This window comes from Microtus ochrogaster, unplaced genomic scaffold (genome assembly GCF_000317375.1).
Source record: "Microtus ochrogaster isolate Prairie Vole_2 unplaced genomic scaffold, MicOch1.0 UNK39, whole genome shotgun sequence".
Taxonomy (NCBI): domain Eukaryota; kingdom Metazoa; phylum Chordata; class Mammalia; order Rodentia; family Cricetidae; genus Microtus; species Microtus ochrogaster.
The window spans coordinates 465,195-477,264 of record NW_004949137.1 but is presented as its reverse complement, the minus strand read 5'-3'; the positions used below and the strand labels follow the sequence as shown (position 1 = coordinate 477,264).

Here is a 12,070-nt window from a genome sequence, read left to right as displayed (position 1 = left end):
TTGCTAATTGCTATTATGCTTTGGTGTGTGTGTGTGTTTCCCTTCCTTAGAATTTGCTGTTGGAGACTATCCAGTGCTTGTGCTTTCGTGGATACAATGAACTTCCTTGGATTGGAGTTTTCTATCTAGTGCTTTTTGTAGAACTGAATTTGTGGATAAGTATTGTTTAAATATGTTTTTGTTGTGTAATATCTTGTTTTCTCCATCTATGGTGAATGAAAACTTTGCTGGGGATAGTAGTCTGGGTTGGCACCTGCGGTCTCTAATTGTCTGCATAATGTCTGTCCAGGATTTTATAGCTTTCAGAGACTCCATTGGGAAGTCAGGTATTATTCTGATGGCCATCCCTTTATATGTTACTTGGCCTTCTTTATTCTGTATATTTTGTCTTTTGATTATTATGCATAGAGGGGACTTTTGGTGGGGGTAGTCTATTTTGTGTTTTTAAACTTCTTGTATCTTAATAGGCATTTTCTTCTTTAGGTTTGGAAAATTTTTTTCTATGATTTTGCTGGATATATTGTCTGTGCCTTTGAGCTGGTATTCTTCTCCTTCTTCTACCCCTATTATTCTTAGGTTTGGACTTTTCATAGTGTCCCAGATTTCCTGAATATTTTCTGTTATGACTGTCTTGGCTTTAATGTTTTCTTTGACCGATGAGTCTATTTTCTCTATCGTATCTTCAATGCCTGAAATTCTCTCTTCCATCTCTTGAACTCTGTTGGTTATGCTTGCATCTATAGTTCCTGTTCATTTACACAGATTTTCTATTTCCAGAATTCACTCAATTAGTGTTTTCTTCATTGCCTCTATTTTAATTTACAAGTTTTGAATGGTTTCATTCACCTGTTTAATTGCTTCTTTTTGCTTGCTTTAAGAGATTTATTGATTTCACCCAATATTTTGTTTGTGTTTTCCTCCATTTCTTTAAGGGAATTTTTCATTTCCTCTTTGAGGATCTCTATCATCTTTAAGGATCTCTATCATCTTTATAGAGTTATTTTAAAGGTCTTCTTCTTCTTCTTCTTCTTCTTCTTCTTCTTCTTCTTCTTCTTCTTCTTCTTCTTCTTCTTCTCCATTGGGATATTCAGGTCTTCCTGTTGTAGGACTACTAGGTTCTGGTATTGCCAGGTTTCTCTTTAGTTTGTTGAATGTATTCTTGCATTGGTGTCTACCCATCTCTTCCTCCAATTTTTCCAGTCTTTGCATCTTGGTCTGATCTTTGCAGTTGGTGTTTATGTCTCAGGAATCTTGTCTTGAACCTATTGGTGCATCACTGTCTGTGTTTCAGTAAGCCACTCTTGGTCAGCTCTATGTAGTCACTTTCTGTGTCTCCAGGAGCCACTGAGGTTTACAGGAATGGGTAGGTTTAGGGGCAGAGTGAGACTTGTGTAGTACAAGGTCCAATAGAGAGGTGCTGAAGTAGCCTGCCTGCAGATGCTAGCCCTTGTGGTTGAGGTGGGTAGATGGGGGGGTCAGGATTGAAGGTTTTGTGTTTGGGTTATCGCAGTCTTTCCATTGGAAGTCTTGCCTGGTTAGAGAAGATGACTGATTCAGGTTCCTTATCTCCCATTACTAGGAGTCTTCTCTAAGGTCACCCTTGTAGATTCCTGAGACTTTCTATTATACTCGGTTTCTACCTTTCCTCATCCCCAAAATGCCCCCCAGTTCCAGTCATCTATATCAGTACTCTCTCCCTGATACCTTCTCTTCAAATCTTCATGCATTAGTTCTCCCTCAAAATCTTTTCAATTTCTCCTTCCCAGGGAGATCCAAACTCCCCAGGGCCTTTGTCCTTCCTTTTTGCCTAGCCTCTCTGGGTCTGTGGATTGTAACATGGTTACCCTTTACTTTACAGCCAATACCCACTTTAAGTGAGTGCATACCACATTTTTTTTCTTGGTCTGGGTCACCTCACTCATGGTAATTTTGTCTAGTTCAATCCATTTGCCTGCAAATTTCATGATGTCATTGTTTTTAACGTCTGAGTAATATGTCATTGTGTAAATGAACCATATTTTCTTTATCCATTCTTCATTGAGGGGCATTGAGGTGGTTTCCAGGTTCTGGCTATTATGAATAAATCCAGAGTGGTTTTGATGTGCATTTCCATGATGGCTAAGGATGTTAAGCATCTCTTTAAGTATATCTTATCTGGTGTTTTCCTGAATTTCTCTAATAGGTTTATTCATTTCCTTTTGAAGAATATCTATCATCTTCATAAAGTTGGTTTTAAGGAAGTTTTTTTTTTTTTCGAGCAGGATTTCTCTGTGGTTTTGGAGCCTGTCCTGGAACCAGGCTGGTCTTGAACTCACAGAGATCCGCTTGTCTCTGCCTCCTGAGTGCTGTTAAGGAAGTTTTCTTGTGCTTCAACTGTGTTGGAATATTCGGCGGTGGCTGCAGTAGTAGGATAGCTGAACTCTGGCGGTGCCATACTGCCTTGGCCGCTGCTGATTGTGTTCTTACACAGGTATCTCTGCACCAAAGTTTGGAGTGAATACAGGTCTAGGTTGCTGATTTCTGTTTGTTTTTTCTTTGTTGTATAGGTATTTTGTTCCTTGGTGTGTGTTTCTCCTCTGTGATTCTGGTCTTTGTAGTGTGTATTTCTGGAAGCCAGTGTGACCTCTAATCCAGCAGACAGTCTCTGTTGTTCATCTTGGAGTGGCCTGCACCTGTTCTTCTAACTGGCTCAGCCTGAAACTGAGCAGAAGATATCTGCCTATGTTGGGGCCTGGCATGGTAGCAAGCGGGTGGTGGTGGTGATGGCTGGAGGGTGGAAAAGCGTATCAGTGGCTTGGGTCTTTTGGATTTGAAAGGAGGGTGTGGTAGTGTTCCAGGGCAGATGGCTCTCCTTTCAGACTGCCTTTTAATAATGTCTCTTTTTCCAGGAACTAACCACCTAAAGGAAAAACAAAAATTTCATACATGCTTTCATCAAAATACTTTAGTATTTTTTTAAAAAAAAGAAAATGACTTTCACTGACTAAGGAGCAGGCTTGCTTGATAGTTAAGGAATTCTGTTCATGCATAAAAATAAATATCATACTTCTTCATTTCTTATGCTTTAATTCCACAACGATTATTGTCATACCAAGGAACGGCAGACACACTGGAACTTATTTACTGGTGGCTGAGGGAAAAGAGTTGGTGACCGCTGCTCCTTGGTATGCTATCTCTGTGGAATGCACCTATTCCTTCTGTGACAGAGTGAGCTCATGTTCCTAATCCTCTAGTGCTTCTCTTTGTTAGATGGGAAGAGAATAGTATTCAAATTTATGTTAATTATTCTCAAGGCCCGGGGTTCCCCACCACTAATCATATTCTTCCCCAGGCAATGATGATCACATGACAATTTAAGTATTGACATTCAGGCCTTGCATGGTGAAACATAAACTATTCAGTGTTCAAAGTTAAATGAATTAACCTCTCCCTCCCTGTGAAAAACCTAGCAACCTCGTCTTCTAAAGTACAGTCCATAGGAATATCTGCAGGAATTTTGTTAATTTGGGTATATTGGGAAGCATTATAGCCCACTGACTGATTTGCTACTCCAGGTCTGCTTTGAAAGATGACATGTATCATCTGAAATTAAGCAATAAAGGAGTGAGAGCTGCAAGGAATTGTGGAGTTGGCCTGGTCCAGCCACCTTCAGAAGCAGGCACTGTGGGCATTTCAAGTAAGAGCCCTTGGCTCCAGGGGTACTGGGTGCCTTTCAGTTCCCAAGAAGCGGAGGCACTCACTCAGGCAATGAAGCATTCCAGCTTCCTGTGCTTTGCTGAGTTCCCTAGACATCAGCAAAGCATATAGAAGTTTGGCTTGGCAGTTGTTCTTAGACATTAGTCTGGTGTGCCCCGTACAGCTTGCAAGCACCACTGTATCCTCATAACTACAACTGTATTGATCCTGGCAACCATCATTGTATTCTATTTCTGATAAGGATATAAAAGTCTGTTTGCTTGCGTTATACTTGTCTCAGACTCAGTCTTACTGAAACCCCTCCAACCCTGCCAAACATGTTAGGAGACCCTGGTTTGGTAAGTAAGTGTTGGCGCTTACGAGCACCATTTTTGCAACATAAATAAAGGTCAGAGCAAGACAAATATTGTGGTGGTAGAACAAATTAAATGCTATTCTCTCTATATAGACTTGACAGAATCACCAGAACATGTTCCTTCAACAATCATTTATTATTATTAGAGTGTGAAATGCTTATAGACTATGGGATGATTTTGCGATGATCACTTTTCCATCTCATGATCATGGTTTCTGATTGCTTATTTGATACCATCAAGATGCTTGTATTTAATGAGAGATGAAGAGTTTAGGGTGAGCAATATCTCCCATAGAAGAGAATGCTATTGGTTTTGTTGTGCCTAATGAAGAAAAGGAAGGGATGATCGGCATTGAACTCGATGGAAGGTGTCTTGATTCGAAGACCGACTTCACTTCCGGTGCCAGCTGCGGCCTCTGTGCCTTCTTCATTTATTTCCACAAAAGTCTTGTGGAAAACGTTGGACAAAAATAGATTTCTGTCTGAAGACATGTTTGAGAAATCAGCTTTGCTCTGGCTGAAAGCATCGGTCATCCCCATACTGCTTAGGACTGACTTCAGATCATAACTCTCTTCCAGCTTGAACTTGGGGAGGTACAGCTGCACTTCAAAGGTGTCCAACATGTCTGCACTGGTCCACTCCTGCAGTTTCTCATAAGTTATAGCTCTTTCTAGCTGCAGGATTGGAATCCAAGAAGAGTGAGTAAATCAGAGAGAGAAAGACATAGAGGAGAATACTATCACTCCCTCTACTTGGGGCAGCGAAAGACACATTTGGAACTCCACCAGTTAATGATGAGAACTTTCTGCCACTGACCTACAGAGTCTTCATTTTATAGATAGTAGCTCTCAGAAAATAGAAGAATTAAGTGGGTGGTGGTGCCACATGCCTTTAATTCCAGCACTCAGGGAGGCAGAAGCAGGCAGATTTCTGAGTTTGAGGCCAGCCTGGTCTACAGAGTGAGTTCTAGGACAGCCAGAGATATACTTTGAAAAAAAAAAAAAGAAAAGAAAATAGAAGAATTAGACTTGATTTTGAAAGGGAAATTCTTCTAACACAGTATATAAGTTATCAATTATATTAAAATATCCTAATATAACCAAGCATTTGGTGGTTTCATACACAAAACATCTACTGTTGTGTACATTGTTAGAACATAAATGAGTCCTTACTGTCAACTTGATTAGATAATTAGCCACTAACAGATTGGTTAAACATGCCTCTGATTGTATTAGTGAGAGCATTTATCAGAGAATTAGATTATGAGAAGTCTCACATAATAAACATGTTAACCCAAACTCTAACTAATCTATGAAGAGGTAAGTGCTCTGGGGAAGGTGGTGCCTGGCTTGCTCTGGCCTCTTCTGTTCACTTCTGCCTGCCACAACCTCTTTGACAGGATGGGCTGAAATCAAGAATGAAATCAATCTTTTCTCCCATAAGATGTTTCTTTTAGATGTAAATCACAAGCAACAATAAACTGACTAACACAGGGCACAAACTGTTCCTTTTCTTAACAGGGAAAAGAGTTCACTGAAAACAAAATCTCAGATAAAAGAAAATGCCTATGCTTTATAGTCACAGTATTATAAGCTATGTCAATAAAGAATAAAAAAGGGAGAAACCCTCCAGCCCTTCTGAGTACACTTTTATAGTGAGCATATTATTCTTTACTTCTCTTTATAATTTAAAATTTCTAAGAATAATGTATGAATGTGTGTATATATCTAACTGTATCAGCAAATAGATTTTACTTTTTATTGATAAGTTTGTTTCAAAGCATAAACTTTTGCTCGTTTTGGAGCTTCGTAGACCCAAGTATTGAGTGTCAGTAACACGTTTGTGAAGGGTACAAATTAATGATGTGACAATGTCTTCATCTCAGGAGACTGGTTTCCTGAGAAGCAGCCCATTGTGACTGTAATGTTTTCCATCTATGCAGGTCTCATTGCTACCGTCTTCCACAGTTTCATACAGATTCAAAAGCAATATAGAAATATTTTTTCATACTAGCAAAATCAAGAAAAACTACCAACACTAAGAAATAAATGGAAAAACTAGACTCTAGGCAAAGAAATTCAGGATATGTGTTTCAGAAGAGGCTAATGTTCCATTTCAGCATGTATTTGCTTAGACACAGGGTGTGGTCAGGCTTAAAAGGGTGAACAGCTTAAAATTGTTTATTTGATAAAAAATAAGTTTAAAAACTATGAAGCTCACTATACATATAAATATACATACTCATATATAAATATAAGTGATTAAAAGATTGATTTTGGGGCCAGAGATGCCGCAATATGTAAGAGTACTAGCTGCTCTTCCAGAGGACTCAAATTCTTAGCTCAGCACCTCCATGGTGGCATATATATATATATCCAGCTCCAAGACATCCAATATTCTCTTCTGGTCACCACAAACACTGCGCACACATAGTACATAGGCATACAAGTAAGCAAAACACACCCCACACACAAAATAATAATATAAAAACATTTTAAAAGATTTATTTGAGGCTGAGATGCAATTCTATCCTAGAAAGTCTGATTAGCACATAAGAGGCCCTAGGTTTGATCAGAGGCACCACAAAAGAAGGCAATCCTTGCCAAGAGTTTCTGTGTACATCAGTTTGAAGTGGGTCTGCAGATGACTTCTGTGCTTAGATATAGTTCTGACCTCTGGCACAACAAGGGTTATTAAACATGGAAGTTTTTTATGCAGGTAGTATGGCTCCCAGGTCCCACAAGCCATTTCCTCTATGGGTAAACTCCTGGTTTCCACAAGCAGAGGCCATCCAGGTATTATTTCTATTTCTACTGTGCTGCTGCCACCTAGAGTCCCTCAGCTACAAACCAGGTACTGCTTAGCAATGAAATATTGGGGTTCCAAAAGTCAGATCAAGCTGTAAGCACTCTAGCCTACAGACTTTCATCTGCTGAAATGCCAAATGAGAGTATGATGCAACTTTCACCTAGAAGTTATTCTTGAATTAGGTAGATTCTACTAGGCTGAGAAGGTCCAAGGCAACTCACTGTAATCCCAATTGTGATAAGAACCATTATATCTGTGTATATGAGGCTATGTGTATGCCCATCTTGCACTAGAGCTGTCTGTGACTGTGTTGCTGAAATATAGTAATATTAGCTTTTGGAATTTTCTAAAGTATGAACAATGTTTGAAGACACAGTAGTCAGGACGCAAAATATATTAGTTGATTGCCTTCCTATGCAGAAACTTAAAAGCAGGGAGGTGAGGTCCTCATGCTTTTCTCATGAAAGCGTAGGGGAAAGCACAGATTCCATTTTGTCAGAGAGACTGATGTATCTACCTGTTCCAGGCCATTTACTTCTTCTGGCAGCAGAAGAAACAAGCTAAGGTCACGGTTCTGATAATGAAGTTGAAGACCTATGGTTTGCAGCTCCTCAATGTGGAAGACCTGAAGATCCTTTTTCATTGACATCATTTGCACTGGTTTGGTGGTGGTCTGTAAAAATTTGTTCAACAGAGTCACAGAGGAAGCTTTCTCCATACTCTTACCCTATTACCATCAGTTTCCCTTTGTCTTAGACAATAGTAAAGCTGTCACCTTACAGGAGACACAGAAGTTTTCCTGATATAGCTTCTGGAATATTCTGCTAACAATACCAGTGATAGCAAACAAGGGAGCTCCTGTATCTAACATCTGCTGGGCAACCTGTTTATGCCACAATAGGTAGATTCTACCAAACACTTAAAAGCAGACATGCAGGAAAACCGCGTAAATATGTAAAGGTAAATAACCAAGAAATTAAGGGTCATTTTACATGCAAATATTTGAGAGCCTTAGAATGTATTTTAGTATCAAAAAAACCTCTGGAATTCATAAAATAAATGAAAAACTAGCAATAGATCAGAGGGAAATTCTTGCAAAATATTATCAGGGCTTCTGTTGAAATGTGTCCAAGTACCTTCAGAGATCAGAAGAGGGCATCAGATCCCCAGGAGCTCAAGTTACAGACAGGAGTTTCCCCACATGGTTGCTATGAATCAAACCCTGATGCTCTGGAAGAGCAACAAGAGCTCTTAACTGCTGGGCCATGTTTCTAGCCCCACATGATGTATTTTAAACAAAATTAGCTGTAGATGAAACCACAAGGAACTTTCTGCAATTCAGTGTTACAGGCATATTATTTGTCCATTGAATGTGGAGGAGAGGTCATTCAGAAGGCCTTCGCCGTAAGCTGCGATATCTTGCAGCCAGGCCATTGCTTGGAATACAGGGATGGTTTCTAGGGTGTGCATATAATGGCACCAACTAGTGTTCTTTTCAGATCTCACTGCTAAAACCAACCACTAAGACAGTCTATGTCAGCTGGCTTTGCAGAGCTACAAGATTCTCCCTCTAGGAACTTAAAATGGGGTTATCAGCCTGTTCTCAAAGAGATGTTGTGAGTAGCTATGTTTGACCATTGTGGATTAAAAACAGGAAAAACTCTGAATTCATTCAGCAGAAAAAATTATGGTAAAACTTAGTGGAGAAAAAAGTAAGAAAAATTTTTCCTGACAATATTTTGTTTGGGACACATTCTCAACTGCTGAACTTTGGGTCTTAAGTGTGAAAGTCTTGGAAGTCCTTGTTGCCAGCTGGTAATGTTGCAGCAATGGTGTGATCTATAGGAGTTGGTGCTTAGTAAGGAGGTTGGATCACTGGTGTAAACGGAGGTGGGCAGAGTTTTTCTGTCCAGACAGCCTGGTCCCAAATAAACACAGACGCTTATATTAATTACAAAATACTCAGCCAACAGCTCAGGCTTATTACTAACTAGCTCTCAGACCAGCCTTTCCTTCCATAATATGAGCCAGGAGACAGGAAGATAACATTAGGAAAGAAACCAATTTACTGTAGGATCTATTTTTATAGGGTCATGTGACAATTCTATGTCTTTTGGCTGGCTCTTACCTTGTTTATTCTGAAAGGCTTTTCAGTGGTGTTCTGCACTGAGAACTGATGTTCCCAGGTTCCTTTAAAGTAAAGGGCATTCACCAGCACCATCTTAGTCATGGAGTCCACCGAGTCATCAGGGAGGAGATTTGGAATTTTACCTATAAGAACAGAACGGATTTCAAAATGGCTTCTGGGATATGCATATTTTAATTAGATAGCCAAATTTCCAATTTTTCTGGAAACATAGAGTTTTCTATTAAAAATATTTTTTAGATATTCCAGAAATAGAACAATTTAAGATTAAGTAGTATACTTTTTCTTAAAAGCTATGAGGAAGGAGAGAAATAGTGGAAAAAATAATATGTTTACTCCTCCAATAATCATCATTTTACAGCCATAGTAAACAAATACATATGAGTATCCAGTCTTTGAGGACTATTGTCACTTAAAGTTTTCCCCAAAATGCTAATTCATGAATCAATATAAGAAAATAAAATCCGGCAGAAACAACCTTCCTCATGATCTAACCATACCACTTTTGGGTATATATCCAAAGGATGCTCAATTCTGCCACAAAGACATGTGCTCAACTATGTTCATAGCAGCATTGTTTGTCATAGCCAGAAACTGGAAACAACCTAAGTGCCCTTCGACCTAAGAATGGATAAGGAAAATGTGGTAGATTTACGCAATGGAGCACTATACAACAGAAAAAAAAATGACATCTTCAATTTTTCAGGCAAATGAACAGAGATAGAAAACATCATTTTGAGTGAGGTAACCCAGATATAGAAAGACAATTATCACATGTACTCAATCATAAGTGGTTTTTAAACATAAAGCAAAGAAAACCAGCCTACAAATCACAATCCCAGAGAACCTAGACAACAATGAGGACCCTAAGAGAGACAGACATGGATCTAATCTACAAGGGAAGTAGAAAAAGACAAGATCTCCTGAGTAAATTGAGAGCATGGGGATCTTGAGAGAGGGTTAAAGGGAACAGAGAAAAATGTAGAGCTCAATAAAAATAATAATAATAAATTAAAAATATATTAAAAAAGAAAATGAAATGTGGTATTAGTTGCATAGAAGGAAGACACAATGTTTTTGTTTGCAGATAATATGGTTAACAGGAACATAAAATAAAAAACAAATGAAAATTTGTTATAAATATTGACTTACACTACTTCACAAGCAGTGTATTTTTCTCCTAGCAATAGATACTGGAAAAGACATAGTTGCATGTTGGTACTATATCACATTTATAAAACAGTTGATAATAACTACTGGTTTAGTTAGATGGTTAGTTTATTTGTCTGTATGTTTGACAAAACATCTTTCTATGTAGTCCAAGGCTAGTGTGGAGAAATCATCAGGTAGCCTGAGCAGGCCCCTAAGACATAATCTTGCTGACTGGACCTCAGTGGGATAAATTTATAAGCATGTGCCACCAAGGACAGATTACTAAAACAGTATTAAACAACAGAACCAGGCATCTTGCAAGGAACTAAATTATAAAATTAGCTTCAGTGAACTGCTCTTAACAAGTTGGATTCAAAACAGTCAACTGTTCCTTCCCCTGAACAGGAACCAGACCAGCATCTCAAGCACACTTATCTGTGATTTATTTTTGTAATTCTTTTTATTTTGAATAGTTCACTGTTTTTGGAAAACATTGACCAAATGAACATAGATAGGTGTGGACATGACCCAAGTCATTCTCCCCATTACCTAGGAAATATAATGCTAATGAATTTCCCCCTTAGTTTACATCTAGATATAAAAGCTATTTGGGAAATAAACACAGGTGATTTTTCAGGATGTGAATTTAGAATTTCTTGAAGGATCACTGAAAACTCTCTCCCTATATAATCATGTGAGTTGTGTTTTCATTCCCACACCCCTACTCTGGTATGAGAAATGATTTAGGTCTGGGCTGGTCCTGGATCCCAATACTTAAAAAACCCAGACATTAAACGAGAAACAATGCGAGCACAGAAGAATGCAAAAGAGACACAGGGAAATCTTGTGCCTATGAAGACAAAGACAAGAAGACACATCCTCTCTCAAGGACTGTTCTGGATGGCCGGCATATGTTTATCAAGCCCAGGGAGCAATGTAGCAGAATAATTTTTGTACCCCAAACTCTAACAAATAATTTTAATTTCCAAGATAACTCTAATCATGCACCAGTAAAACTTTGCTCTATTTTTGTTACTAATAGCCATTTTTCTTTAAAATTACAAGTGCAACAGTCATTCCTATTTCCCATTTTTCATTTCTTTTATTTTATCCTTTGAAATCTGTTAACTATATCTCTTTTTCCTGTCTACTTGGAAAAGTGGAGGTTTGCCTTTTATATTTTAAATAGGATTTCCTGGGGAGGCTACCGATCTAAAACTTACAGATATAAATCGAAATAAAAATTCTGAATACTTAGTATATATCCCACAGTTCCACTAAAGAAATACATAGGCATATATGGCACAATTTCATATAAATATGATGAAGCTTGGTGCAAGCCCTCAGCTATGCCATAGATGACAACTTACCCTCAGTCTGACTTTCCACCCAGGAGTTGATCTCTGTTCTGATCTGGCCAGAAGCTCCAACAAAGTTAACAGACTGTGGTTCTGCACCAAAATATGTTTGCATGTCCTTCAAATATTTCTGAAAGATATAGATAAAATACACTTCTGTACAGCTGTCCAAAACTGAGAAATCAAATCTGTGTACATTATTTAAAACAAAAATCAATTGAGGACAACTTCTCTCCCTCCACAACTCCATCTCTACTTCATCATTCCCGTCTCTGTCAAAATGTAAATGTAATCCTCCTCACCCCAGCCAGCTATACAGAAATCCAGGTAGAGAAGGAAAATCTGCCAGCCTGCGGGCCTGAGCTTGGCAACCCCTTCTTGACTATTTTTAGATATTATTTATTTTATTTTTTGATATTATAATTGCATTATTTTCCCACCTTTAATTCTTTCTGTATACCTGCTTTTGATCTCTTTCAAATTCATGGCCTCTGCTTTTCATTAATTGTTGTTACATTCACGTAGGTATATGTATTTACATATATATATATATA

At 38.4% G+C, this 12,070-nt stretch overlaps 1 protein-coding gene across 1 annotated transcript in view; it reads right to left on the bottom strand.

Moving 5' to 3' along the window:
* Positions 1-4,321: 4,321 nt before the first annotated feature.
* Serpinb10 (serpin family B member 10) overlaps positions 4,322-12,070 on the bottom strand; it is a 17,894-nt gene continuing 10,145 nt past the window's right edge. The window contains exons 5-8 of the mRNA XM_005368736.2: positions 11,529-11,646; positions 8,989-9,131; positions 7,378-7,533; positions 4,322-4,726 (exon numbers count right to left, since the gene is read on the bottom strand). Of these exons, the coding sequence (XP_005368793.1) occupies positions 4,322-4,726; positions 7,378-7,533; positions 8,989-9,131; positions 11,529-11,646 (822 nt within the window). The remainder of the gene's footprint in view (positions 4,727-7,377; positions 7,534-8,988; positions 9,132-11,528; positions 11,647-12,070) is intronic.